General features: G+C 49.8%; 1 protein-coding gene across 1 annotated transcript in view; it reads right to left on the reverse strand.

Moving 5' to 3' along the window:
* The window catches only part of LOC147693578 (solute carrier organic anion transporter family member 2B1-like), a 435047-nt gene that overhangs the window by 201463 nt on the left and 209640 nt on the right, over nt 1–23944 (reverse strand). Inside the window, exon 5 of the mRNA XM_086933810.1 lies at nt 19403–19624. Within this exon, the coding sequence (XP_086789936.1) occupies nt 19403–19624 (222 nt within the window). The remainder of the gene's footprint in view (nt 1–19402; nt 19625–23944) is intronic.

A 23944-nucleotide genomic window follows, 5' to 3' on the forward strand; every position in this document is an offset into this window, starting at 1 on the left:
AGGAAGCAGTCCGAGCAGAACTAGAGAAACTATGCAACCTAGGGGTCATTTAAACAGTGGAGCAACGGAGTGGCTGGTGCAGATTGTCGCAGCAAGGAAGAAAGATGGTTCAGTCCGTCTATGCATCGATCTCAGAGCACTGAACAATGAGGTCGTGGTCGGCAAGTTCCCGCTGCCTAATATCACACAAATGATGAGCATGTTGGAAGGAGCGTAAGTATTCGACGTTAGATTTAACCTCAGCCTACTTCCAAATCAGGCTCCATGAAGATTCGCAGGACCTCACGGCGTTCATCACACCTATGGGAGCTTTCAAATTCAAGAGAATACAGTTTGGCCTAGTCTCGGCCACAGCGGTGTTCCAAAGAATTATGGGGAGCATCCTTAGAGACATTCCTGGTGTCTTGTGCTATCAAGACGACATGCTGGTCTTTATCACGGATAATGGGCAACACAATACAAGATTGAAACATGTGTTGGCGAGATTCAGAGAGCAGGGCCTCACGGTGAAGAGAGAAAAGTGCAGGATTGGCTGTAAAGAACTGGACTTCTTGGGACACATGGTAACACCGGATGGAATTCATCCCAAAGCTGAACTCCAGAACACCATAACCAGTATGGTTCCGCCAAAAGAACAAAGAGGAAATAAAATCATTCATGGGAATGCTGGAGTTTTACAGCAAGTTTGTGCAGAATTTCGCTGGCAGGACCTATGCCATACGCCAATTGCTCAAGAAGGATGTGGTGTTCAGTTGGGATGGCGAGTGCCGGAAGGAATTTGAAGACGTGAGGAAGGCACTAGCAGAGGCACCAAGCCTCAAAGCATTCATACCGAACAGGAAGACGGTGGCGACAACAGATGCGAGTTCTAAAGGACTCAGAACAGTTCTCACACAAGTAAGAGAGAGTGGAGAAGAAACAATAGCTCTCGCATCGAGATCCCTTCGTAAGTCCGAGGTCAACTACTCGGTAATAGAGAAGGAGGCATTGGCGGTACACTGGGCCATGAACAAGTTCCGGGACTTCATCTGGGGAACAAAGTTCAATCTGAGAACTGACCACAAGCCTCTGGTTGAAGTATTCACAAAAAAAGGTCTCGACGCCATCTCGAGTAGAATCAGGCGTTGGGTTGTAAACCTCCAGGAGTATAGGTTCAGCATTGAATACGTGCTTGGGGCAAGGAATCTTGCAGCAGACTGCCTCTCGCGCCTCGTGGGAGAAACAAAGGAAGGTGAGGCCGGTAAAGAGGACGAAAAAGACAAGGACGAGGCACGGGCAGAAAAGGTTTGTGTAATTACCCATGGGGCCGTTGGAGAAGAAAGTTGGAAAGAAGCCCTTGAAGCGGATGACCAGTTGATGAATGTGTGTGGGAGAGTAAGAGAGAAAAATGAACACAAAGACAAACAAGATGAGACTCTAGGCCCGTTCTGGATGGTCAGGAATGAACTGTCCGTCACTGACAAATGTCTATTCCATGAGACGAGACTGATTTCGCCCAAAACCTTGAGAGAATACCTAGTGGATTTGGCCCATGAAGGACACCTAGGTATCACCAAGACGAAACAGAGAATGCGAGAAGACTACTGGTGGCCCAGCATGGACAACATGATCGAGAGAAAAAGTAAGAGACTGCATACCATGCACTATCAGCGACAAGGTTTTGAAAACAGCACACACCTCCCATGCAATGTAGACCACCCCTGTCGGGCCTTGGGAAGAAGTGGCATTGGACATAATAGGTTCACTAATGGGGGAGATACGCACTCCTTATATCTTAGTGCTTGTGGATCTATATTCCAGGTGGCCGGAAGTGAAGATAATATCTGAGACCACCACCAAAGTGGTTATCGAATTCCTACAAGAACTATTCCCCAGAGAAGGCCTACCCAGTAGTATGCTGACAGACAATGGGGTACAATTGTGCTCAAAAGAGACGAGACTCTCGAAATTAATGGGATCGGACACAAACGCTGCGCGTTTTACCACCCCGAGACCAATGGGATGGTCGAGCGATTCAATAAAACTCTGAAGGAAAGCATCCAGCTTGCAAAAACAAATGGACTAAATTGGAAAGAAGAGTTAGGGAAACGCCTAGAAGCATACCGCCTGACCCCTCACCAGACAACTGGGGTTACTCCTTTTGAACTGCTCCGAGCAAGAAGGCCTAACACGAAGCTTCCACCAGGATGGATGGGGTGGCACAAAGGGTGGACAGAACATTCTAGGGAGTCGAAAGGGTTGGACAGGCAGTACAAAGCCACGATGGAGAGGAAAGACAGATTTGACAAATTACACTCCGTAAAAGAGGTAGGGTTCAAAGTAGGAGACGTATTAAAAATCAGAGCACCAACAGGTAGAGCGAGTTGGTCTGAGTTTACCAAACCCACAAGAATTGTCATACTGTTTAAAAATGCTGTGAAAACTCAGGAGGGGACGATTTGGAACCTGGGAAGAGTTGTAAGATACCACTCCCCGCCTGAGGACGAAAACAAGGAGGCCAGAGGGGAAGGCGATCGCCAGACATGGGGCGAACTGCCCGGGAGGGAGCGTCATGGGGAATCCTGCGCTTCCCGCCGAACTAGCCAAAGGGTGGTTAGTCGCCCAAAACACCTGGAGCAATAGGTTACTATATAGAATACGACCATTGTTCTCATATTTTCTCTTGCATGTTGTTTTCTTGTTTAGTGCAGAGAAGGGGGATGTGTGGTATCTTCCACCACAGGGGCAAAAAGATTACCCAGCCGCGACACTTCCCTACCCTACGATCGCCTTGGAACGTGCCGAGGTGACATCATTTAGAATGTCATGTCTGGAGCGTTCTAAGGCGAGCGCCCGGATCAAGGATCAGCTGGCGTGCTGTGAGCCTGTCAGCTGTGGCTGGGGTCTGTGTTATTTACTTGCGATCTAAGTAATAAACCTGTTTGGAAACGACAACATTGGTGTCCTCTTCGGTCACCCGAGATACTACACACATCCCAGCAATGAGACTATTAATAGGTTTCATTCTCCTCTGGTCTCGCTTTAGGCGGCACTCTGGTTTCAGACTGGCATCACTGCGTCACATCGTCCACACCAGCTCGAGTCCCACTGCACACTTTGCAAACAATTCCAAACATACAGCAAGGTTGGCAGTAGTGCCAATCACCATGCAGTTTCTGCACGGTGAGCAGGCGTGGTGTAGTGTCTATCCACGTTGTCATGTTATCCTATGAATGAGTGTGAACAAAGATTACCTGCCGCTAATTGGTCACCAGCAGTGGGCCCTAGCCCGGCTGCTTCTTACTGATAAACTTCCCGCCTGCCCCGCTTTGGGAAGTGCTATAGGGAATAACCACAGGCAGCTGCACATTCCCGTACTGCCCTGCAGTCACCTAGTCCCATGGCCTCGATGGATTACCGAAAGGGCCATCTTTGGCATCCTACCTGCACTGTCATTCAGATGAAAGTGGACAAGTTTATGCACACAGAAAAAAGCAGGCAAGTTCATGCACACAGACAAAAGCAAAGAAGTTCATGCACACAGACGAAAGCAGAGAAGTTCATGCACACAGACGAAAGCAGACTAGTTCATGCAAACAGATTAAAGCAGGCAAGTTCATGCATACAGATTAAAGCAGGCAAGTTCCTGCACACAGATTAAAGCAGGCAAATTCATGCACACAGACAAAAGCAGACAAGTTCATGCACACAGACAAAAGCGGACAAGTTCATGCACACAGACAAAAGCAGAGAAGTTCATGCACACAGATGAAAGCAGAGAAGTTCATGCACACAGACGAAAGCAGAGAAGTTCATGCACACAGACGAAAGCAGACTAGTTCATGCAAACAGATTAAAGCAGACTAGATGAAAGCAGACTAGTTCATGCACACAGATTAAAGCAGGCAAGTTCATGCATACAGATTAAAGCAGGCAAGTTCCTGCACACAGATTAAAGCAGGCAAGTTCATGCACACAGATTAAAGCAGGCAAGTTCATGCACACAGATTAAAGCAGGCAAGTTCATGCACACTGACTAAAGCAGACAAGTTCATGCACACAGACAAAAGCAGACGAGTTCATGCACACAGACAAAAGCAGACGAGTTCATGCACACAGACAAAAGCAGACGAGTTCATGCACACAGACAAAAGCAGACGAGTTCATGCACACAGACAAAAGCAGATAAGTTCATGCACACAGACGAAAGCGGACAAATTCATGCACACAGACAAAAGCAGACTAGTTCATGCACACAGATTAAAGCAGGCAAGTTCATGCACACAGACGAAAGCGGACAAATTCATGCACACAGACAAAAGCAGAGAAGTTCATGCACACAGACGAGAGCGAACAAGTTCATGCACACAGACAAAAGCAGAGAAGTTCATGCACACAAACGAAAGTGGACAAGTTCATGCACACAGACAAAAGCAGACGAGTTCATGCACACAGAAATCTGCAAACATCTTTGATTCGCTCGCTTTCCGTTTTGGCTCGTGTCCCTTGAATCTCATTTGCATGAAACTGATGCCCCCACATTCTCTTATTGCCCTTCCGCAAACGTGACGGCTTTCACCATGGCAGTCCATGCCGTACTGCTCAACGCCAAATATACCTCCTCTGAGCAGGACTCCCCGATGCCCTTTGTTGGGGGTACATCCCTTGTCAGCACTTACATTGTAGAAGTCTTTCCTGTGGCAGCCATCATTTTGAATACTTCCTCTTCCTTTCTTAATTTCTTCACAGATTCCCCACTAAAGGTGATCTTGCCACCACCGCTGGGGCTTGAACCCTCGCCTCAGAGGAGTCCATGACACCTCAATGCTGAAGCCCTTGCATCTAAGCTGCAACTCCCAGTGTCAACTTTTGTGGGCACCTGAACTTGCCTGAAAGTCATGCTGGTTTCATTCATTAAACCATGCAGTAATCTGTTTCCTAGACAGTTTCACAGGTGATAGAAGGGTAGCTGAGCCCTTGTAACTACACGTCAGTTCATTACCTGTCAACCAAGCCATTCTTATAGCACAGGGGGTGCTGAACCATCAAAATTGCAAACTTGTAGCAGGGTGATGGTTAGCTTCTGTGTGGGTACCATCACTGACTGCGCTGGCAGTGGTAATTGATGGTGCAAGCTGCAGTGGCCTCCTGACAAGGATCCTGGCACTTCTCCCTTCATACAAATGTAGGGGTCAGCACTTTACAACCCACACCAACCATAAACTGATATAATCAATATCCGTATTTAAACCATGTATAGTCAATGTTACATGAGACAGATGGGTGACTGGTGTAGTACTCAAAAACCTTCCATACTGATAGGCAGTCTAGTTTTAAATGCTTGGTCTGGAGAAGCATTAACTCGGGATTTAAATGTAGCACCATGGTTGGGGTTTTTCTTTATCAAAGGGTATATTTTTTTGGGTGGAAAGGGTAGTTTTAAATTTTAGGGTAGGTATGGGTTTTTGGGTGGGAAGGCCATTTTTAGAGTTTAGGGTAGTTGCAAGTTTTTGGATGGTAAGGGTAATTATATGGTTTTGGGTGGGTAAGGGATTTTGGATGATAAGGGTTTAGAGTGGTGTGGGATTTTGGGCGACAATGGAAATTTTAGGGCTTAGGGTGGTTGAGGTTTTTGGGTGGCAAGGGTATTGTTTAGGGTGGGTATGGGTTTTTAGGTGGTAAGGGTAATTTTAGGGTTTAGGGTGGGTAAGGGATTTGTGATGTTAAGGGTCATTTAAAAGTGGGGGTGGGGTTTTGAGTGGCAAGGGAAATTTTGGGGAGTTATGGTGGTTGTGGGTTTTTTGGTGGCAAGGGTTTTTTTAGGATTTAGGGTTGGTATGGGTGATTTTAGGTGTTAGGGCGGGTATGGGCTTTTGGGTGACAATGGGAATGGTACAGTTTTTGGTAGGTATGGATGTTACGGTGCCAAAGATGTTTTTAGGGTGGGTATGGGTTTTCGGGTGGGAAGGATAATTTATGGGTTTAGGCAGTGTGGGTTAATAGGACATGTATATACACAGTTGCCTTTACAATGCATGCTTTTACAATGGAAATGCAAGTATTTTATAAGTAAATATAAACCCATTAGACATATATTTCAAAAAAGGTTTTATACTTACCTGTAAAATACATTTGTGTGGTTAAGGCGTTCTTGTGGTAAAAAAGTCTTAGAAAAGACTTTTGTTGCACAGATTCTGCCATGGTTCCAGTGTCGTCGTAAGGGCATTCGTGGTAAATGCCCTTGTTGTTTCATCATACAAACCCCACCTACTCTTCAAACCCAACAAAAGATACTTGGTCATCTGTCTTCACCACCATCACTGCTGATGCCACCAAGTCTACTGCCACTACCCCAACTTCAGCCACTCACTCCATTTCTGGAGCCACCACTGCCACAAAAACATTTGTTTGCTTGGCTCACAGTTGCATTAATGACGTCTCTTGACTGATCCACGACTGGTTGCTCAAGAACACAAGCCTGGATGAGCCATTATGCATCAAACACAATTCACTACCACAACATCCTTCACAACAAAAGTCTCAAAGAGCTCTACATTGCCTCTGTCCCGTGTCATGATTCTAAAGCATAGACAGTGCCCAAAAGCACCTGCAACAACTCCTACTGAAGAAAGTAATCTATGCTTCTTCGACTGTTACCAAACAACTGAAGTCAGAAGAAAGGTTTCTGGAATATCAAACACTATCTAATCACCATGAGCACCCATGCTTCTAGGTTATGCTGCTGATTGCCTTTGAACCCAATCAAATAAGGCTTTTTGTAGTCACTAACAATTACAGACCAATTACTACCTGCCCTAGAGACAACTTACTGAACGTGACTTATTCAAATCTCAGTTATTTCACGTATAGCCTGCTTTTTTGATGTATTCATGATGAGGAAGTAAATGCCAGCCATCACTAGATGGCACCATATAGTCGCACTGCAATGCCAGCTTTCACTAGAAAGTTTCGATGTAGTATCACATATAGTGATACTGCCTCGAAATATATTTCAAAGGACATAGTTTTCCATTTGAATGAAGTCCTATGGCATAATCCTTTACATTATGCCAGAGTAGTTTGCGGAATTTAGGGAATTGCGTGTAATGCTGGTTATGTAAAATTCCGGAAAGGACACTGCCGGGCCCCGGGGGAAGCAGAGTCGCAGACTAGTCTTCCCCCGGGGTCATTCGCGCAGGGATAGGCCAGGTAGGGGAAGGGGAGGAGTTAGGGGGTGGGTATTTAGGCGCAGGGGAGGAAGGAAACTTCCTCTTCCTGCGCCTGGCACCATCGGGAGGAAGCTAAAAAGGAAGGTTAGTTTAGGGCTGTGTTTTTTCACTAGTTTAGCGTAGTTTGCGGGTTTCTGGGTCAGGCCGTTCGGCGTCGGGGGCTGTTTCACGGCAGCCGGTTCAGATTTATTCCGCCAGTAGCGTGGCATTTGCAGGATGTCGGGGGTGTCGCCTGAGGAGGTCCGGGAGGCCTTGTTACTGTAAGCGAGGGCTGGGCGGGAGGACCTGCTTAAGCCAGGGGTCCTAGGTCAGGCGTGGGTGGGGGCCACCAGGGGCACACGCGCTGCCTCGGCTGGGGTTAAGGCCGCAGTGGTGGCCTGCCAGGAAGACTAGCCCTACACTGTGGGCCATGATACCGTTCGGAGGGGGGGCGGAGCGCCCAGGGACCCGGCGAGGGGCAGGAAACGCAGGAGCCTGCCCCCGCGGGCCTACCCTCCGATCGAGTTTTTGCCTGGGGCTTCGGGGGCGGCCGTGAGGGCCGCGCCCCCGCGCTTCCGCCCCAAGGGTCTTTGCAGGTGCCGGCCTGCGCTGTGCAGGTGGAGGGGCAGGCAGACAGCATTTCTGGGCCTGCTCTGGAGCTAGAGGGAGCCCCGGGTGGGGATGGGGCCCCAGGGGTTTCAGGGCAGTCGGCTCCCACTGCTCCTGGGGATGGCTTCTCTGGGGACTTCACAAGGGAGGCAGGGGGGCTGGAGGAGGAGGCCCCCATCAACCTGTCTACCAGCTCTAGGGCTGGCACCCCTGCCCCAGCAAGGCAGGTGGCGGCGAGGGACCTTGGGGGCCGGGGTGGGCTCCCCACTCTGGTTCCCAAGGGGGGCCTGGCTGGGTTCCTGGTTTTCCGCAGGTGGGTTTCTTCCCCCCGGGGGCTGAGTTTTTTGGCTACTGCCCGCCCCCTGCCCCCACCCAGATCTGGGGCGCCACTTCCTGGGAAGACAGGGCCAGGGGTGAGAGGATCCTGCAGCAGATTCAGGAGGTCAGGTGGGCCGAGGAGACCAGATCCAGGGTGGGTGCGGTGTGGGGCCATGAGGTTGAGGGCCCTCCCACCCCGACCTCTGAGGAGGAAAGGGAAGCGGAGAGGGAGGAAGAGTCCAGGAGGGTCAGGGCGAGGAAGGCAGAGCAGGACTACCCCCCCCCCCCCGTGGGGAGTATGGCAGGAGTAGGGACGGCCAGGACGGCTTTGAGGCCCGATGGTGCTGGGGCCCACTCAGGTTTGAGCGACCTGAGTGGTGGGAGGGGACCCAAGCCGGCGGCTGTCGGCAGAGCCCGGGGGTGCCTGGCGGGGCGCAAGACGGCTCCAAGACGCAGGACGGAAGCAGTAGGGCAGTCCGTGGCGGCTGTCCCTCCACCGAGTGTTCGGGCTCCTGCAGCGCGTGTGGAGGCTGGAGTGCGTGGGCGGGGAGGTGTGCAGAAAGGTGTGAAGCGAGCGGTGAGGGAGGTGGACAATTTGTGTGTGGATCTGGAACCAGGGCTGGAGTTGGATTATGGTGCGGAGAGTGATGAGTTGGAGGATGGGGAGGTGCGGGATGACTTGGAAGGCTTAGGGGGCGCTGCGGACAACAGCGGCCTTGGTGTCTTACAGGAAAAGGTGGCGACGAAGACCAAGGCCGGGACGGCGGCGGTCCAGGTGACGGAGTCCAGAGGTCGGCCCCGGGAGCGGACCACAGCACTCACAGGTGAGGGAGCCTGGTGGGCGGCCTGGGAAGACGTTCCACGGGGGGGGAGGGGCGGAAGAGGACTTGCAGGTCGGTGGGAGTGGGTGATGGTTCGGTGCGGGAGGCCGAGAAGCCATCGGGCGGTCCACCCGAGGATGGTAAGAAGGTGGAAGGTAAGTCGGTGACGTTGGGGGTGCAGACGGACAGGGGGGATGGTAAGGAGGAGAAGGGAGTGAAGGTTCCTAAGAAGCTACCATATATGGGGCTGGCGACGCCTTTGGGGTCACATCTTTCGGAGAAGCTCAAGGATCGGATCTGGAAACATGAGTTTGTGGAGAGCTGGGGGGAGCTGGATCAGGAACTCTGGGTTCAGTGGATGGCGTCTTCACACTCCACTGCATCCACACACACGGCCAGTGGTCTACCGGTGGTGTTGCAAATGCTACTAACCAGTATGCATCTGTTCTTGGCATGTAGGGCTGCTGACATTCATATCTGTGCATAGATCGCCGCCTAGTGTTGTGTCCGGATGATTGCACATTGTTGTCCTGGAAGAGTCTTCGAAGTATCACGAGATAGGTGGCTCCTCCCCTGGACTACAGTGCGCATGGGCATCGCCTCCATCCCCAGATTGTTTTTAGCCATTGGCAGAGATGGAGTGAAGTATGTGAGTGATGCCTATGCTGCGAGCAGATATATGAATATATATATATATGAATGAAGACTGCAGCTGCTACAGGCGCCGGGGAGGAGGGTGGGCGATATGAATGTCAGCAGCCCTACATGCCAAGAACAGATGCACACTGGTAAGTAGCATTTGCAGTTCGAGGCATGTGGGCTGCTGAATTCATATCTGTGCATAGAATACATAGCAGTCCTCCCATTATTGGCGGCCGCCCGTGCCAGCTGCAGCAGTCTGAAAAAGTGTCCTGAGAACAGCCTGACCAACAGCCGCCTGCTGTTTGGAATGCACGTCTACACAGTAATGTTTAGTGAAAGTATGTGTGGTAGACCATGTGGCTGCTCTACAGATATCTTCCAAGGGAATATTACCTAAGAAAGCCATAGAGGCCCCCATCTTCCTGGTGGAGTGGGCTCTTGGTGGTATTGTGAGAGTGCGCTTGGCTTTAGCGTAGCAGATCTGAATGCATTTTACAATCCACCTAGCGATCCCTGCTTTGGAGATAACGTTTCCCTTGTGGTGTGAGGCAAAAGCAACAAAAAGCTGCTTGGTCTTACGAAAATCTTTGGTCCTGTCAACGTAGTACATTAAGGCTCTTTTCACGTCAAGGGTGTGGAGCATCCGCTCCGCCAGTGACTCTGGGTTCTGAAAGAACACTGGCAACTCAATTGTTTGGTTTATATGGAATTGAGATACAACCTTGGGTAAGAATTTGGGGTTGGTGCGGAGCACCACCCTGTTGGCGTGTACTTGGATGAAAGGTTCTTGGATGGTGAGCGCCTGCAATTCGCTCACCCTCCGTAGCGATGTAATAGCTACTAAGAAAGCGACCTTCCAAGTCAGAAACTGAAGCTCACAAGAGTGCAGTGGCTCAAAGGGAGGACGCATCAGCCTTGTAAGAACCACATTGAGGTTCCATTCCGGAGCTGGTGGTGTCCGCGGTGGAATGACCCTTTTGAGTCCTTCCAGAAAAGCCTTGATAGCAGGGACCTTAAAAAGCGACAGGTGCTGCCTGTTCTGGAGGTATGCTGCCATAGCAGACAAGTGAATGCGGATGGAAGAATACGCCAAATTGCCTTGGTACAGGTGGAACAGGTAGCAAATGATGTTTTGAATGGAAGCGTCCAGCGGGTCAATGCCGTGGTTTACACAGTAGACGACAAATCGCTTCCATTTGGCCGCATAACACGCTCTAGTAGTGGGCTTTCTCGCCTCCCGAATGATGTCCATGCAATCGGGGGGAAGATTGAGGTAGCCAAACTCTAGGACTTCAGGAGCCAGATCGCCAGGTTGAGCTGTTGCGGATCTGGGTGCTGAATGTCGCCATGGCTCTGCGTCAGAAGGCTGGGAGTGAGATGAAGCCTTTGATGCGGTACCACGGACAGTTCCAGAAACGTGGTGTACCATGGTTGGCGAGCCCACGTTGGAGCAACCAGGATGAGAGTCATCGAGTGCTGCCTGAGCTTGCGTGCCACCAGCGGTATCAGAGGTGCTGGGGGAAAAGCGTATGCAAATCTGCCTGACCAGTTCATCCACATCGCATTGCCCTGTGAGTGCGGGTGTGGGAACCTGGCGGCGAAGCTTTGGCATTTTGCGTTCTCCTTTGTGGCGAACAGGTCTATCTCTGGATGACCCCACTTTTGGAAGTACGGTTGGAGTACTGATGGATGTATCTCCCACTCGTGCATCTGATGGCTGTGCCTGCTGAGCAGGTCTGCCATCTGGTTGTCTTTGCCCGGGAGATGCTCTGCCATGAGGAAGATGTTCCTCTGAATGGCCCACTTCCACATGCTCGGAGCCAGATGAGACAGCTGCGGAGAGTGTGTGCCTCCCTGTTTCTGAATGTAGTACATGGCTGTCATGTTGTCCGTCCGGATCAACACGACCTTGTTGCACAGGTGTACTTTGAATGCCTTCAAGGCCAAGAAGATTGCCATCAGTTCCAATACATTGATGTGCATCTTCTTCTGCTGTAGTGTCCATAGTCCCTGCACTGTGTAGTGGAGTACATGGGCTCCCCATCCCTGGAGAGAGGCGTCCGTCATCAGGATAATCTGTGGCACAGGCTCCTGGAACGGTCGGCCCTTGCAAAGGTTTTGTGGATTCCACCAATGCAGAGAGTTGTACGCCCGACCGCTCACCAACACTAGGTCTGTTAGTTGCCCATGAGCCGGAGTCCACTGACGTGCTAGGCACTCCTGATGCGGACGCATATGTAGTCTCGCGTGCGGGACAATGGAGATGCAAGAGGCCATCATGCCTATCAACTGCATGAACACTTTCGCTGGAAGCGAGTGCTGGGGCCTGAATCGTTGGATCAGCGTTTGGATACTGGCGATTCTCACTGAATTTGGCTGCGCAGTGGCCGCCAGAGTGTTTATTGTCGCGCCCAGATACTGCCGTACATGGGTGGGCTGGAGATGGGATTTTGGGTAGTTCAGAGAGAATCCCAGATTGTGCAGGAGATGAATGGTGCGTGACACGTGTTCGGCGCACTGCTGTCCTGGTCAGGCAAGTGTTGCAGCAGTGTCTCTAAGGTGTCATAGTGAGCCCTATCATAGCGTGCAAGTAGGGCCTGTGTGTTTGAGATTCGCCAAATATTAGCTGCCTGCGCAGCAATCCGTTTCCCAGAGGCTTCAAATATTTTCGACTCTTTGTCTGGGGGAGGAGCTTCACCAGTGGTCTGTGAGTTCGCCCTCTTTCGTGCGTTGGATACAACCAAAGAGTCCAGTGGCAAGTGTCCCTTGATATATGTTGGATCTGAGGGTGCTGCCTTATATTTTTTATCAATGCGAGGATTGATGACACGCGCCCGAGTGGGCTCCTTGAAGGCCTCCGTCGCGTGCTTTAGCACTCCCTTGAGCATTGGCAATGTCTTGACTGACTTTTCAGCCACTGAGAAAGTGTCAAACAAAAAGTCCACATCCACAGGATCCGAGTGCAGCTCGACATCATGGTTAGCTGCAGCCCTTTCAATCAAAGCGTTGAAGGCTGCTGAGTCCTCCGTCGGTGAGGTCTTTGCCGCAAAAAGCTGCGGTTCTTGACTTGACTGCGGGTCCTCTGGGTCGCCTCCGGCAGACCAAGGCTCATGTTCCTCCTCCGGATCCGAGTACGCCGGATAGTTGTACTCGACGTCTTCATCGTCAGCATCCCCTGCATTTGAACGCGTTGGCGAGCGTTCTAAGGCTTGTGGAGACGTAGGCTCTATTGGGGCCGAAGTACCCGCAGAGTCCTTCTTATTTTTGAGAGGAATGTTCCAACACCGGCTCCGCGGTGGTTTTCCTTTTGAGGAGAGACAGTTTCCCAGTATTGGCGTCGATGATGACTTTCCGACGCTCCTCCTCCGCAAGTGTCTGGAGCCGAGGCTTCGACACCACCACTGACGCTTTGGGCGTCGATACCTCCTTCGAGGGCAAGCCTGCCCCATGCTTCGGAGCGAAAGCCTTCGGCGTCGACTTCGGTGGCAGGGTAAAGCGGATAGGCGTCTGCGCTGTCGCGGGCTTTGGTGTGTGCTTCGGCGCCACATTTCCTGGTTCGGGAACCACAGCGCCCTTCCGAATCCGTTGCAGGGATTCCGCGACCTTCTTTGTTAAGGCTGGAGAGGGCTTGACCGGCTCGAGCGATCTCCCCGAGTCGGGAGCCGGGTGGCGAAAGGCGCCGTTTTCGGAGCCGACACATCACGTTCCTTGTCCCCAACTGCCGGAGCCGGCGAAGCCACGGCTGCGGAACCGCCTTGACGCTTCTTCTGAGCCGTCTTCGGGTCAGCGACCACGACCATTTTCGGCGTCGACGCGGCCGCGTCGGTCGACTTCGCCTTCGGCGCCGACCCCGAGGGCTTCGGGTCGGCCATCTTGGCGTGGCTCTTCAAGTCGGCCATCTTGAGTTTCTTGGAAGTTGACGCCTCTAGAGCCTCCTGCACCAGTGCAGCTTTCACTTTCGGTTTCGAAACCGGGGGAGTGGATCCCAATGGCTTCACTTTCGTTTTTGATAACGGGAGTGGCGCATCAGAAATGTCCGTGACCGGGCCCGGAGGCGGGGCTGCTGGACTAGTAACAAGGTCTTGGGTAAGGCCCGAAGGCGATCCCTCGACCTGGGCCGCATGAAGGGGGTCGACCCCTGAGTCAGTTTGGGGATGCTCTTCCTCCGAGCTATCCCCCACGGTGGCAATGGCCCCATCGTCGTCCCCTACCTCGTCGCCGGCTTCGTCAAAGTCCTCATCACCCGCGTCGTAGGCATCCCCCTCGGACGCGGGGCCAGAGTCCGAAACCTGAATGGCGTCGTCGTCTTCAACAAATTCCTCGAAGATGTTGTCTGGCGGGGGCGCCGGGGGTGCCGCTAACTGGGCCTGGAGTCTAGCGGCCCGACGAATCTTGAGTGTCTTCTTACACCGGAACTTCGAGCAGGCCATACATCTGGCCTCGTCATGGTCCGGTGACAAACATTTGTTGCACACAGGGTGCACATCGAGGTGTGAATACTTGGAGGTACACACCGGGCACCTCTTGAACGGAGTTCGCTCCATGCCTGGAGCGGTAGAGTAGGCACGTCCGCGCCGAGAGCACGCGGATGGGTAGCAAGAGTTCGGAGCTGAGAACAGACAAAAAACCCGAACGAAACGATACCGACGCTCAGCCTAAAGACCTTTTGGTCTCGAGTTAGAAAAGTTTTAAACTATCGATTCCGACAGAGGGAACCGAAACACATCCGAACCCAATGGCGGAAAAAAACAATCTGGGGATGGAGGCGATGCCCATGCGCACTGTAGTCCAGGGGAGGAGCCACCTATCTCGTGATACTTCGAAGACTCTTCCAGGACAACAATGTGCAATCATCCGGACCCAACACTAGGCGGCGATCTATGCACAGATATGAATTCAGCAGCCCACATGCCTCGAACATCGGTCTTTTCCGCCCCGTCCCGCCCAAGGCGGAGCGGGGGCAGGAACAGTGCCCAGCACCATTGTCTCAGGGCAGCAGTCCAAACCGGGGGGTTATTCCACGGGGGCCTGTTGGAGCTACAACAAGGGGTATTGTTCCTGGTATCCCTGTAAATTCAAACACGAGTGCTCGAAGTGCGGCGGGAAGCATGCCCTTACGCAGTGCCTCACGCTCACCACACCCTCGGAACAATGGAGGAACGCCAGAGGGCAGGGCCACCCTGGACCGAAGGGCGCCTACACCGGTTAGGGTGGAGGCGATGGCCCTGTGGCTCTCGTGCTACCCGGATCAGGAGGCTGCGGTGCAGCTTTTCTGGGGTTTCACTGAGGGCTTTAGGGTGGGCTACCAGGGTCCTAGGGAGCGCCGTTGGGCCGAGAATTTGAGATCTGCCAAAGAATTGCCGGGTGTGGTGTCTGCTAAGTTGACGAAGGAGGTAGAGGAAGGAAGGGTGGCTGGCCCGTTTACTGACTGGCCGCTGCAGGACCTGATCATATCCCCATTGGGGGTGGTGCCGAAGAAGGAGGAGGGGGAGTTCAGGATGATTCACCATCTGTCATGGCCGGAGGGCCAGTCAGTGAACGATTTTATTGCAGTGGAAGATTCTAGAGTGCTCTACGCGTCGGTGGACGATGCGATCCGCCTGGTGAGGGTGTGTGGGACGGGAGCGGAATTGGCGAAGTGTGACAACAAGTCTGCTTTCCGTTTGCTGCCTATTCACCCGGCGGATTTTCCGCTCTTGGGCATGCAGTTTGGGGGGCCATCTACGTGGACAAGGTTTTGCCCATGGGGTGCGCCATCTCCTGCGCTCTGTTCGAGCTCTTCAGCACTTTTCTGCAGTGGGTCATGGTGCGTGTTAGTGGGTGTCGTGAAGTCACTCACTACTTGGATGATTTCCTCTTCTTGGGGAGGTCGGATACCGGGGATTGCGGCAGGGCCCTGTCGCGATTCCAGGAGATGGCCTTTCAGTTTGGGGTGCCTCTGGCTCCCGAGAAGACGGCTGGTCCCAGCTGTTGCCTCACCTTCCTGGGGATCGAACTGGACTCAGTGCAGTGGCTGGCACGCCTTCCTGCGGCCAAAGTAACGGAGATCCTGGCATGTCTGGAGTGGGCTGTGGGGGAACGGCGGATTCCTTTGCGGGCAGTGCAGAAACTTCTGGGTTTCCTTAACTTTGCGTGTAGGGTAGTGCGGGCAGGGCGGACGTTCTGCAGGCAGCTCTGCATGGCCATGTCGGGGGCAGTGCTTTCACATCACAGGGTCAGGATTTCCATGGGTGTGAGGACGGACTTGAGGACGTGGATTACTTTCTTGCAGGACTTCAACGGTGTGTCTTTGGAATTTGACGAGGAGAGGGCGGTCTGAAAATGCCAAATTTACTCTGACGCGGCTGGGTCAGCAGGGTTTGGTGTCTTCTGGGATGGCAGGTGGTGTGCGGAGAGCTGGCCGGCCTCCTGGATCAAACAGGGCAGGAGCATTGCCTTCCTGGAGTTCTTCCCTTTACTGGTGGCGCTGGTGGTGTGGGGGGAGGAATTTCGAAACAGGTCTGTGCTCTTCCACGTAGGCAATATGACGGTGGTGGAGCTGGTGAATCATCAGAGGGCGAGGGACCTTAGAGTGTTGCGGGTGTTGCGGAGGTTCATGTTGGCGTGTCAGCGGTTGAATGTGGTGTTTCGGGCTAAGCATGTCCCTGGGGCGAATAATGACATTGCAGATGCTTTGTCTCGTTCGCAGTGGCAGCGGTTTCGACACCTGGCACCGGGAGGGGATACATGTAAGACCGAGCTGACGGCCGGCATCTGGGCCTTGGGGGAAGTGAGGATGATTGGACTGGTGGAGGGTTCGCTGGCTGTGACCACGAGGAGGACTTCTCGTTTGGCATGGTCTGAATTTAGTGCTTTCATGGGCTGGACGGTGACTGGCGTTGTGGGTGAGGAGTCGGCTGTGGAACAAGGGCTGAGAGGTTATGTGTTGGATTGCATGGATCGGGGTTTGACTGCGGCTCAGATATCTGGTAAATTGGCGGGGATATCTTTCTACTGTGTTTTGTTCCTGGGCTTTGACCCAACCAAGGATGTGATACTGAGCAGAATGTTGCGGGGCTGGGGCAGGGAGCGAGGGAGTGGGGGGGTAGGCTGAGGGAGGCGGTGACGTTTGAGTTGTTGGTCCGGCTGGTTGGGGTGTTGCCGGAATGTTGTTATGACCTGGTTGAGGTGGGTCTTTTTCGCCTGTGTATGGTGTGGATGTTTTTCGGGGCATTTCGGGTGTCTGAGCTTTTGGGTACGAGGAGGGGGGCTGGCAGGTTGTTTGAGGAGGTTCGTGTGGATGGGGGGCGCTTGGGTATTTGGCTGCGGTACTCCAAGACTGATCAGTTGGGCAGGGGCAAGTGGGTGTGGTTGAATGAGATAGGCGGGGCGGTTTGCCCAGTGTTGGAATGGCCCAAGTGTTGGAATGGCGAACTTTCCTGGGGACGGGGAGTGTGCGTTGTGGGGAGATTTTTTGTCATGCTTCTGGCGCAAGAGTGACGGCGGGCCAGTTGTTGGCTGTTTTGCGCAAGGCTTTGAGGCGGTTGGGCATGGATGAGGCTGGTTTTGGGACGCACTCTTTCCGGATTGGGGCTGCGACAGCGGCGGCCAGGTTGGGTTGGAACTGGGATAGGATTAGGAGACTTGGGCGATGGAAGTTGCGCTGTTGTGAGAGGTATGTGAGGAAGTAGGTTGGTCCCAGGCAGGGTGTTGGTTGATTCGAACAGTTTTTTCTTGTTCTAACATCTTTTTCTTCGTAGGTTGCGTGGTTGGACCGGGCGGTAAGATGGTGACTTGGATTGTTGGGCACTCCTTCGTGCATTGGGCATCCAAATATGCGGAGCAGCAGGTTTACGGCCGTAACCTGGGACTGAAAGGACACTTGCACGAGGTACAATGGTGGGGCAAAAGTGGCATGCGATGGGGGGCACTACTGCCCTGGCTCGCGAAGATGATCCCACAGATGGGATGTCCTGATTTGTTGATCGTTCATCTGGGGGGAGAATGACCTGGTGCAACTGTCCGGATTGGCACTTTTACAACTCATGCAACGGGACCTGGAGGTTTTGAAAGCGAGGCTTGCAGGGACCTGCATTGCCTGGACTGAGTTGGTCCCCAGGAAAGTGTGGAGAGGGGCTATGAAGCATGGGGCCATCGACAAAGCACGAAGGAAGCTCAATAGGGCAATGAGACTCTACTGTGGTGACAAAGACATTAAGGTTATTGCACAATGCGGGATACGACTGGAGGAGCCTTTAGTATTCAGGGATGACGGGGTGCACTTGTCCCAGCTGGGCAATGCGTATTACATGATGGAGATGAGATGTGGTGAGCAAGTTGTGGAATGAGGCTATCTGGTGTCGCAGGGAGTGAATGCGGGAGTGTGTTGCGGACTGGCGGACCTGGAAGGGGGGTGGGACAGTGAACCGCCCTACAGGGGGTTCACTGGTTGGCAGGATTTGAAGGGACAGGGGGGGTCAAGAGCGGGCACACCCATCCCTTGGGGGGGGAGTTCGTAGGGCAGATAGAAGCGTGAATGGCAGGACGCAAGGAGTGGGCTGGATGACAAGTGATTGAGGTGCAAGAATAAGGCATGGTTGGAGCTTCTAGGGCTTGGTGATGGAGCGGATCGAGTGAAACGAATGAGAAGGGAGTGTGAGTGGGGGTTTGTTGTTATTACTATGTTGATGTTACTGTTGTGTACAGATTACGCAGTTCTGGTCTAATAAAATGGCCTTTTACGCTGACACTGCGTGGTCTGTTTATTGCGCGACACTTTGTATAATTAGGCGTCACCTGTGTAAAAAAAACGTACTGTGAATGCACACAAACAAGAGAACACGAGCAGCTGCTGTTCGCAGTGCTTTAATTTAAATGTGTCCCTGTCCCGAAAATTGACCAGAGGAAGCATTTCACCGTAGCTCATGTAGCTCAAAATGACAGATTTTGCATTTCACGTAATTATGCATAATTGTATTTTGGAGGAAATGCACATAATTACGCGCAAGCAAATCACGCAAACTTTGCACACACCTAATCCTGTCAACAGTTTCCAATGACCCATAAAAAATACAGGCTGTCCAAGAAGTAAACGATATTCCTTGCAAGATTCATGCTTATGTTTGGTAAAATGCGTTTGCCTCCTATAAATGGCCCCGATTTATACAACATTTATGAGTGCCCAAGCTTCCTCTGTATAACAGGAAGATGGAACATGTAGACCCATAACTGTATATAGTTGCCAAGAATAAGGTCTAGAAACATGCACTTAAGACATGGTATACATTTTTAATGACGTTGAAGGAACCCCTTTATTAAATACATTCTATATATAGTCACAAAGTTAAAAAATATTTGTTGTTATAACCTGATGTTGGGTACAAGACCCCACTCCGGCAAATGTGGTCTCTCAAACTAAGCAATAGAGGACCCTGGCTCTAGCAAATGGTTCCTTAGCACCAGGTGGAAAAAGAGTCCCACTAACGCTGCAGCAGGCGGTCACACGCGCCTGGCTCTTGCATACTCCTTTCAAGGTCTGGTTCTGCAGGCCTCTTCCTGCATCCAGGGATTTGGATACTGTTCACCAGAGAGCACACTCTCGACCTTGCATTTCTACAATCCTGAACAAGATTTTGTGAAGCCATACCTCAATGTTTCATAGTAAAGAGTCACTGGAGAAGACATTGAAAGTCAAAAGCAAATTTCCATAAAGCTTGGAGCAGTCATGAGGGGATTGCCACTACACAAGGAGAAGATTAATGCTGTGAACAACAGGAGAAAAGCAAAGGCATGGTAGGCAAGGTTGTCAAGGGTACAGTTCGGGCAGCTGGAATATGGACGTCTTACCTAAGTAAAGTGGTGAGTTTCTTTTGCTGGCAAAATCATCAATGTACGAAATACCAAACGGCTGAATAGGGACTCCACCCACTCCCAGGAGAAACTGGCCAATGAAGAGGAAGGACAGGACATGCGTAGTCCCGCTTTTGGAGTGACTGGCGCACTTGGAATTATTCAGTGTCCTGCTGCTCCCATCCAGCTGACAAATGTCAGTCAAGTTGCTGTGCACACCTGTAAAATTGGATAACAATTATTCAGGGACCTATTACCACTCACACATGGATGTTTTGTGTGTTGAATTTTTGGAGGAAATGTATGTTTGTTGTGAAACAGAGCATGTGGTTTCTCTTTCTATCGTCCCAATTACAATGTTCTTTCAGCTATTCACCAAAGATCATTGTTGAAGTAAAATTATCCAGAAGAGATATACTCTGTATCATTAACATAGCCCAGGGAAACCCGATTCCACTTCAGCATGCTTTTATTCATAATTGACTATTGAAGGTAGTGTGGACAAGGGCTGAGACCCAAAATTTAGACTCCAAATATCGCCAAGATAAGAATATATAGTGAGTTCTTATTCACTATTCTAGTGCCGCATCTACTTACCTTGATATTGTGCAAGTCCATATTTTGGCATCTATATTGCTGCAGGCAGGTATTTTAGAGTCCAGGGGCCTCGTGTACAAATTCCATTTAAGGTATTGTAAATTGCGACACAAAACAATGTACAATTTAGACTTCCTTAAATGGAATGTACAGATTTGTTTGAAGTGGTCACAACTTGCACAGTGACTTTTAACAAATCCATTGGCATTTTGAGAAACCTAACTATTAATTGGCTGGCTCTCGAAATACCGATGCATAGTGTGTCACAATTCCACCTAGCTCATTAAAACGCATGAGGTAGGTCGTACATTGAGACCCACTACGATTGACTGTAATGACAGGCACAGTAGCCTTCTGGGATCAGCAGACCACTGTGTCTGTGATTTCTTTTAAATAAAGCATTTTGTTTTACATAAAGGAAAATGGGATACATTTTAAAAAAAATACAGAAACCTTTTTTTATGAGCAAGCACCATGGACCACTGCCTGCCCTTAAAAAACGTTTTTGTGGCAGTTCACAAAAGGGAAGGGAGATCCCATTACCCCTTACTTTGAGGAGGTGGTCAAATATTAATGTTTTGTGACTGGATTTCGGCTGAAAACCATTAATATATCCCTAAAGGAATTGGTATTTTGAAGGGACGCCATCAACTTGCTCCTTCCAAATTCTGATTCAGTGTTCATTCCCCAAACCAATTTGCGATTCAGTAATATTTGGTGACATACCAATGAATCACTAATTGGGATGGTAAATTAAAAAAAAAATTGTGGTTGGAGAGGCTCCGATTTATGAATCGGAGCCTTACCGATCGTAAAATGGATTGACAATTTAGGGCCAATGTTTTGGTACAGCACATTTAGGTTGTCAGCTCATGTCAAGATTAAGGCCCTTGTGAAGTTTTGTGATTAGCAAACTCTACTGTCCCAGTTTTTAACTATACATTATAGGCAACTGCAATTTGTAAATTGAATTTTGCCAGACGACCTTCTGACCTATTTGACAGTCAGAAAGATAGCTCAATGAATTTAACACTTGCTGCTGACCTTAGGGTTCAAACCCGGGTCATGGCGTTAAAATTCAGGAGAAGGCAACTCTGCTTCTCATCCTTCCACGTTAAATACATTGACACACATTACGTTTCGTAACAGTAGTAGCAGTAAATAAAATATTGTTATATAATTTTTGGTAACATAGCTCCCTATACAGAATTATTCACTTTAGGTCTGATTAAGCCAAGACCTTTTTTAAAAACATATAATATATGCAAACTATAGACTTTGGCTCAGCCTCTTTATGTCATCAATTTCTGTGGGTAAGGATCCTTCAGTCATTGCCTCAGATATTGTCAATATCATCTTGGATCAGCACAAGTGATCTTTAAGTCTCACTGTCTTTATATTGTCTGCTTGGGTGTATTCCTCTACCTCCCTTGGATTCATTACACACTATTTTACACCTGAAAAGTATGGTCAACCATCATACTTGTCACATTCTGTTACGCAAGTGACATACGGGTGTTATTCATGGAGTAGCTTTCTGATGCGGTCATCTGCACTTCTTAACTTTCACTTTCTCTGTGCAGCCCAACTCTCATGCTGATTGGTGCTTCTGCTCTTGGTCGATATATTTACAGAACTCTCAGCAGACTCTCATCTGGTCCACCAACCACTCCCATTTTATTCAACGTTGCAGATTTGTGCTGCTTTTAAAATGATTCTGAGCAGTTCTAGTATCTCAGATACATGTTACACTGGAGAATTGATCATCAAGACTAATGAACATACTCAACGTAGGTACCAATCTAATGGCTAGTTACTCAAGTAAGCGGCACGACCCCTCCATGTTCAAATGACTAAACCAGCAAAATGGCTTGGCGCAACAACACAAACAGTGTCTCACTGTCAAGAGTTCAAAGTACAGCAGTGTACACTATGGCAACCATCCTTCCAAGATTGGTCAATTCATCACCATTCAATAGGGCAACAATAACTGGGTTTCTTTGTAGCATCACACTGATGGGTGCTTCTTTGTGTCATTCATTTCACAGGCTTGGATTTAACGTGTGTATCATCATATGTTATATCATCCCAGTAGGCAGGGCAGCAGAGACGGCAGGGCAGCAGAGACGTCAAGACACTTTGCACCCCGCTGTGGTGGTTGAGCGCAATGATCATCATGGTAATTAACTTAGATATAACAGTAAAAAACTCCATGTGCCATTAGAAAGAGCATATGGCAAGGGAAAGAGAGACTGTTGAAATCTTCTGCAATAACTTGTATTATTCATACTTCAAAACAAATTTTGTCAATCTTGTCTAGAGGTTGATTTTTCCGAAGTGTCTTTGTGTATTGTTAGTAGATTCAACTGAGCTCTCCTATCCTTTCATCTGGTAATCAGTTAAAGCTGTAATGCTATTTGTGGTACGAAAGAGTTTCAAATGCTGGTTCTATACCAATTTGAAGCAGGTGATCGTACGTAGTAAGCCGCATATCTGGAAAGAGTTAATGACTGGACAGCGCACCACTGAAGAACAACTGTTTATTAGGATACCATGAAGCATCAATGTCTCAAGTAAGCATAAGTATTCAGACAGTGGTTCTTGGTTGAAGTGTCTTGGGGAGCAAAACATTGACAAATACAGAGTGATTGGACAATTGTGGAACAATGTATTTGCTCTCCACGTGTACAACAACATCCCTATAATGTGAAAATCGCTTTTGGATGCTAGTCACTGTAGGAATTTGCCATCCTAAAAATCTTTAGTTACATTTTAAATAATAGGTAGTCTACCCAGTGGGCTACAAAGCCTACATAAAGCTGACAATGTTTAAAATAGGGTTCCCTCCTTCCATAAAGGGTTAACTTTGAAACTGTCTGCAGATGTAAACACTGCAGCAGTCAGGTTGCACATATAGGACTTAGGCCATGTTTTCCTAATTACCCGTGTGGATGACAAAAATAAGTGCTTTTGTCAAACGGTGACATTAAACTTCCTTGCCATGCATTTCCTACATCCATATACTATGGCCTTAATGGCAAATTACACATGCCATTTAGGAATTAGCCAATCTTACCATTTTCTTTGGGCCATTGCACATGCCCTGAGGGCTGGTCAGCAGTCATATAGTGTGCAGAGTTTAAAGACCAATAATACCAGTTAGCAAGAAATGTAGGTTATCACTCTGAAAGAGGGACTTTCTGAGAGTGTTATAGAGTTATGTTCTCATTTGTTACACAATGAAAGGATACACACCTTGTTCCACATTATCACCCAGGAGTGCTAACTGTGGTCAGGGAAATACTAGTACACCTGCTCATGTTAATTTGTCCAATGGGCAGGAAGAGTGCAGCACTTTGGATTTGCAGGATTAGGGGGCATTTCATGACCTAGACATTTTACCAAGATATCAGCATGCTGACTGTGCATTTGGTGCAGTGGTAATGTGTGATTGATTGTGAAGCTTTTACCCCAGTGCTGCCAATGTGTAATACTTTAATAAAGTTCACCACACAGGAACCGGTGCTTATGCAGCCTCCCCAGTAGGCTTACTCTGAGTTTACTGGCACCAAGACAGCATGTCATCAGTTGACTAATGGTCTTTCCTTTTACCTTGGATGTGACTCTCCAATTTTCAGTTAGAAAATATAATGTTGTGTGTGGCCTGTTTAGAATCCCATGTTTTAGGTTGCATCAGCTTTGCCTTTGCTGTGTAGTATTTTTAGATCTGGCATTAGCCAAAACCTTTTGATTTCCTAAAATATATATTTACAATATACTTGTTAAACGGTGCTTTCAGCGAGCTTTCTTCATCCATTGGTCTGTTGGTGTGTCATTCACATTTTGCTTCCACCCACTACAGCATGGGACAGGGGGTCAGCCCACTTCACCCACCGGATAAATGCACTTTGAGTAACGGGAGGGTTTGCTCTTTCCCAAGGA

The sequence above is a fragment of the Lissotriton vulgaris genome, chromosome 8, assembly GCF_964263255.1.
Source record: "Lissotriton vulgaris chromosome 8, aLisVul1.2, whole genome shotgun sequence".
Classification (NCBI taxonomy): Eukaryota; Metazoa; Chordata; class Amphibia; order Caudata; family Salamandridae; genus Lissotriton; species Lissotriton vulgaris.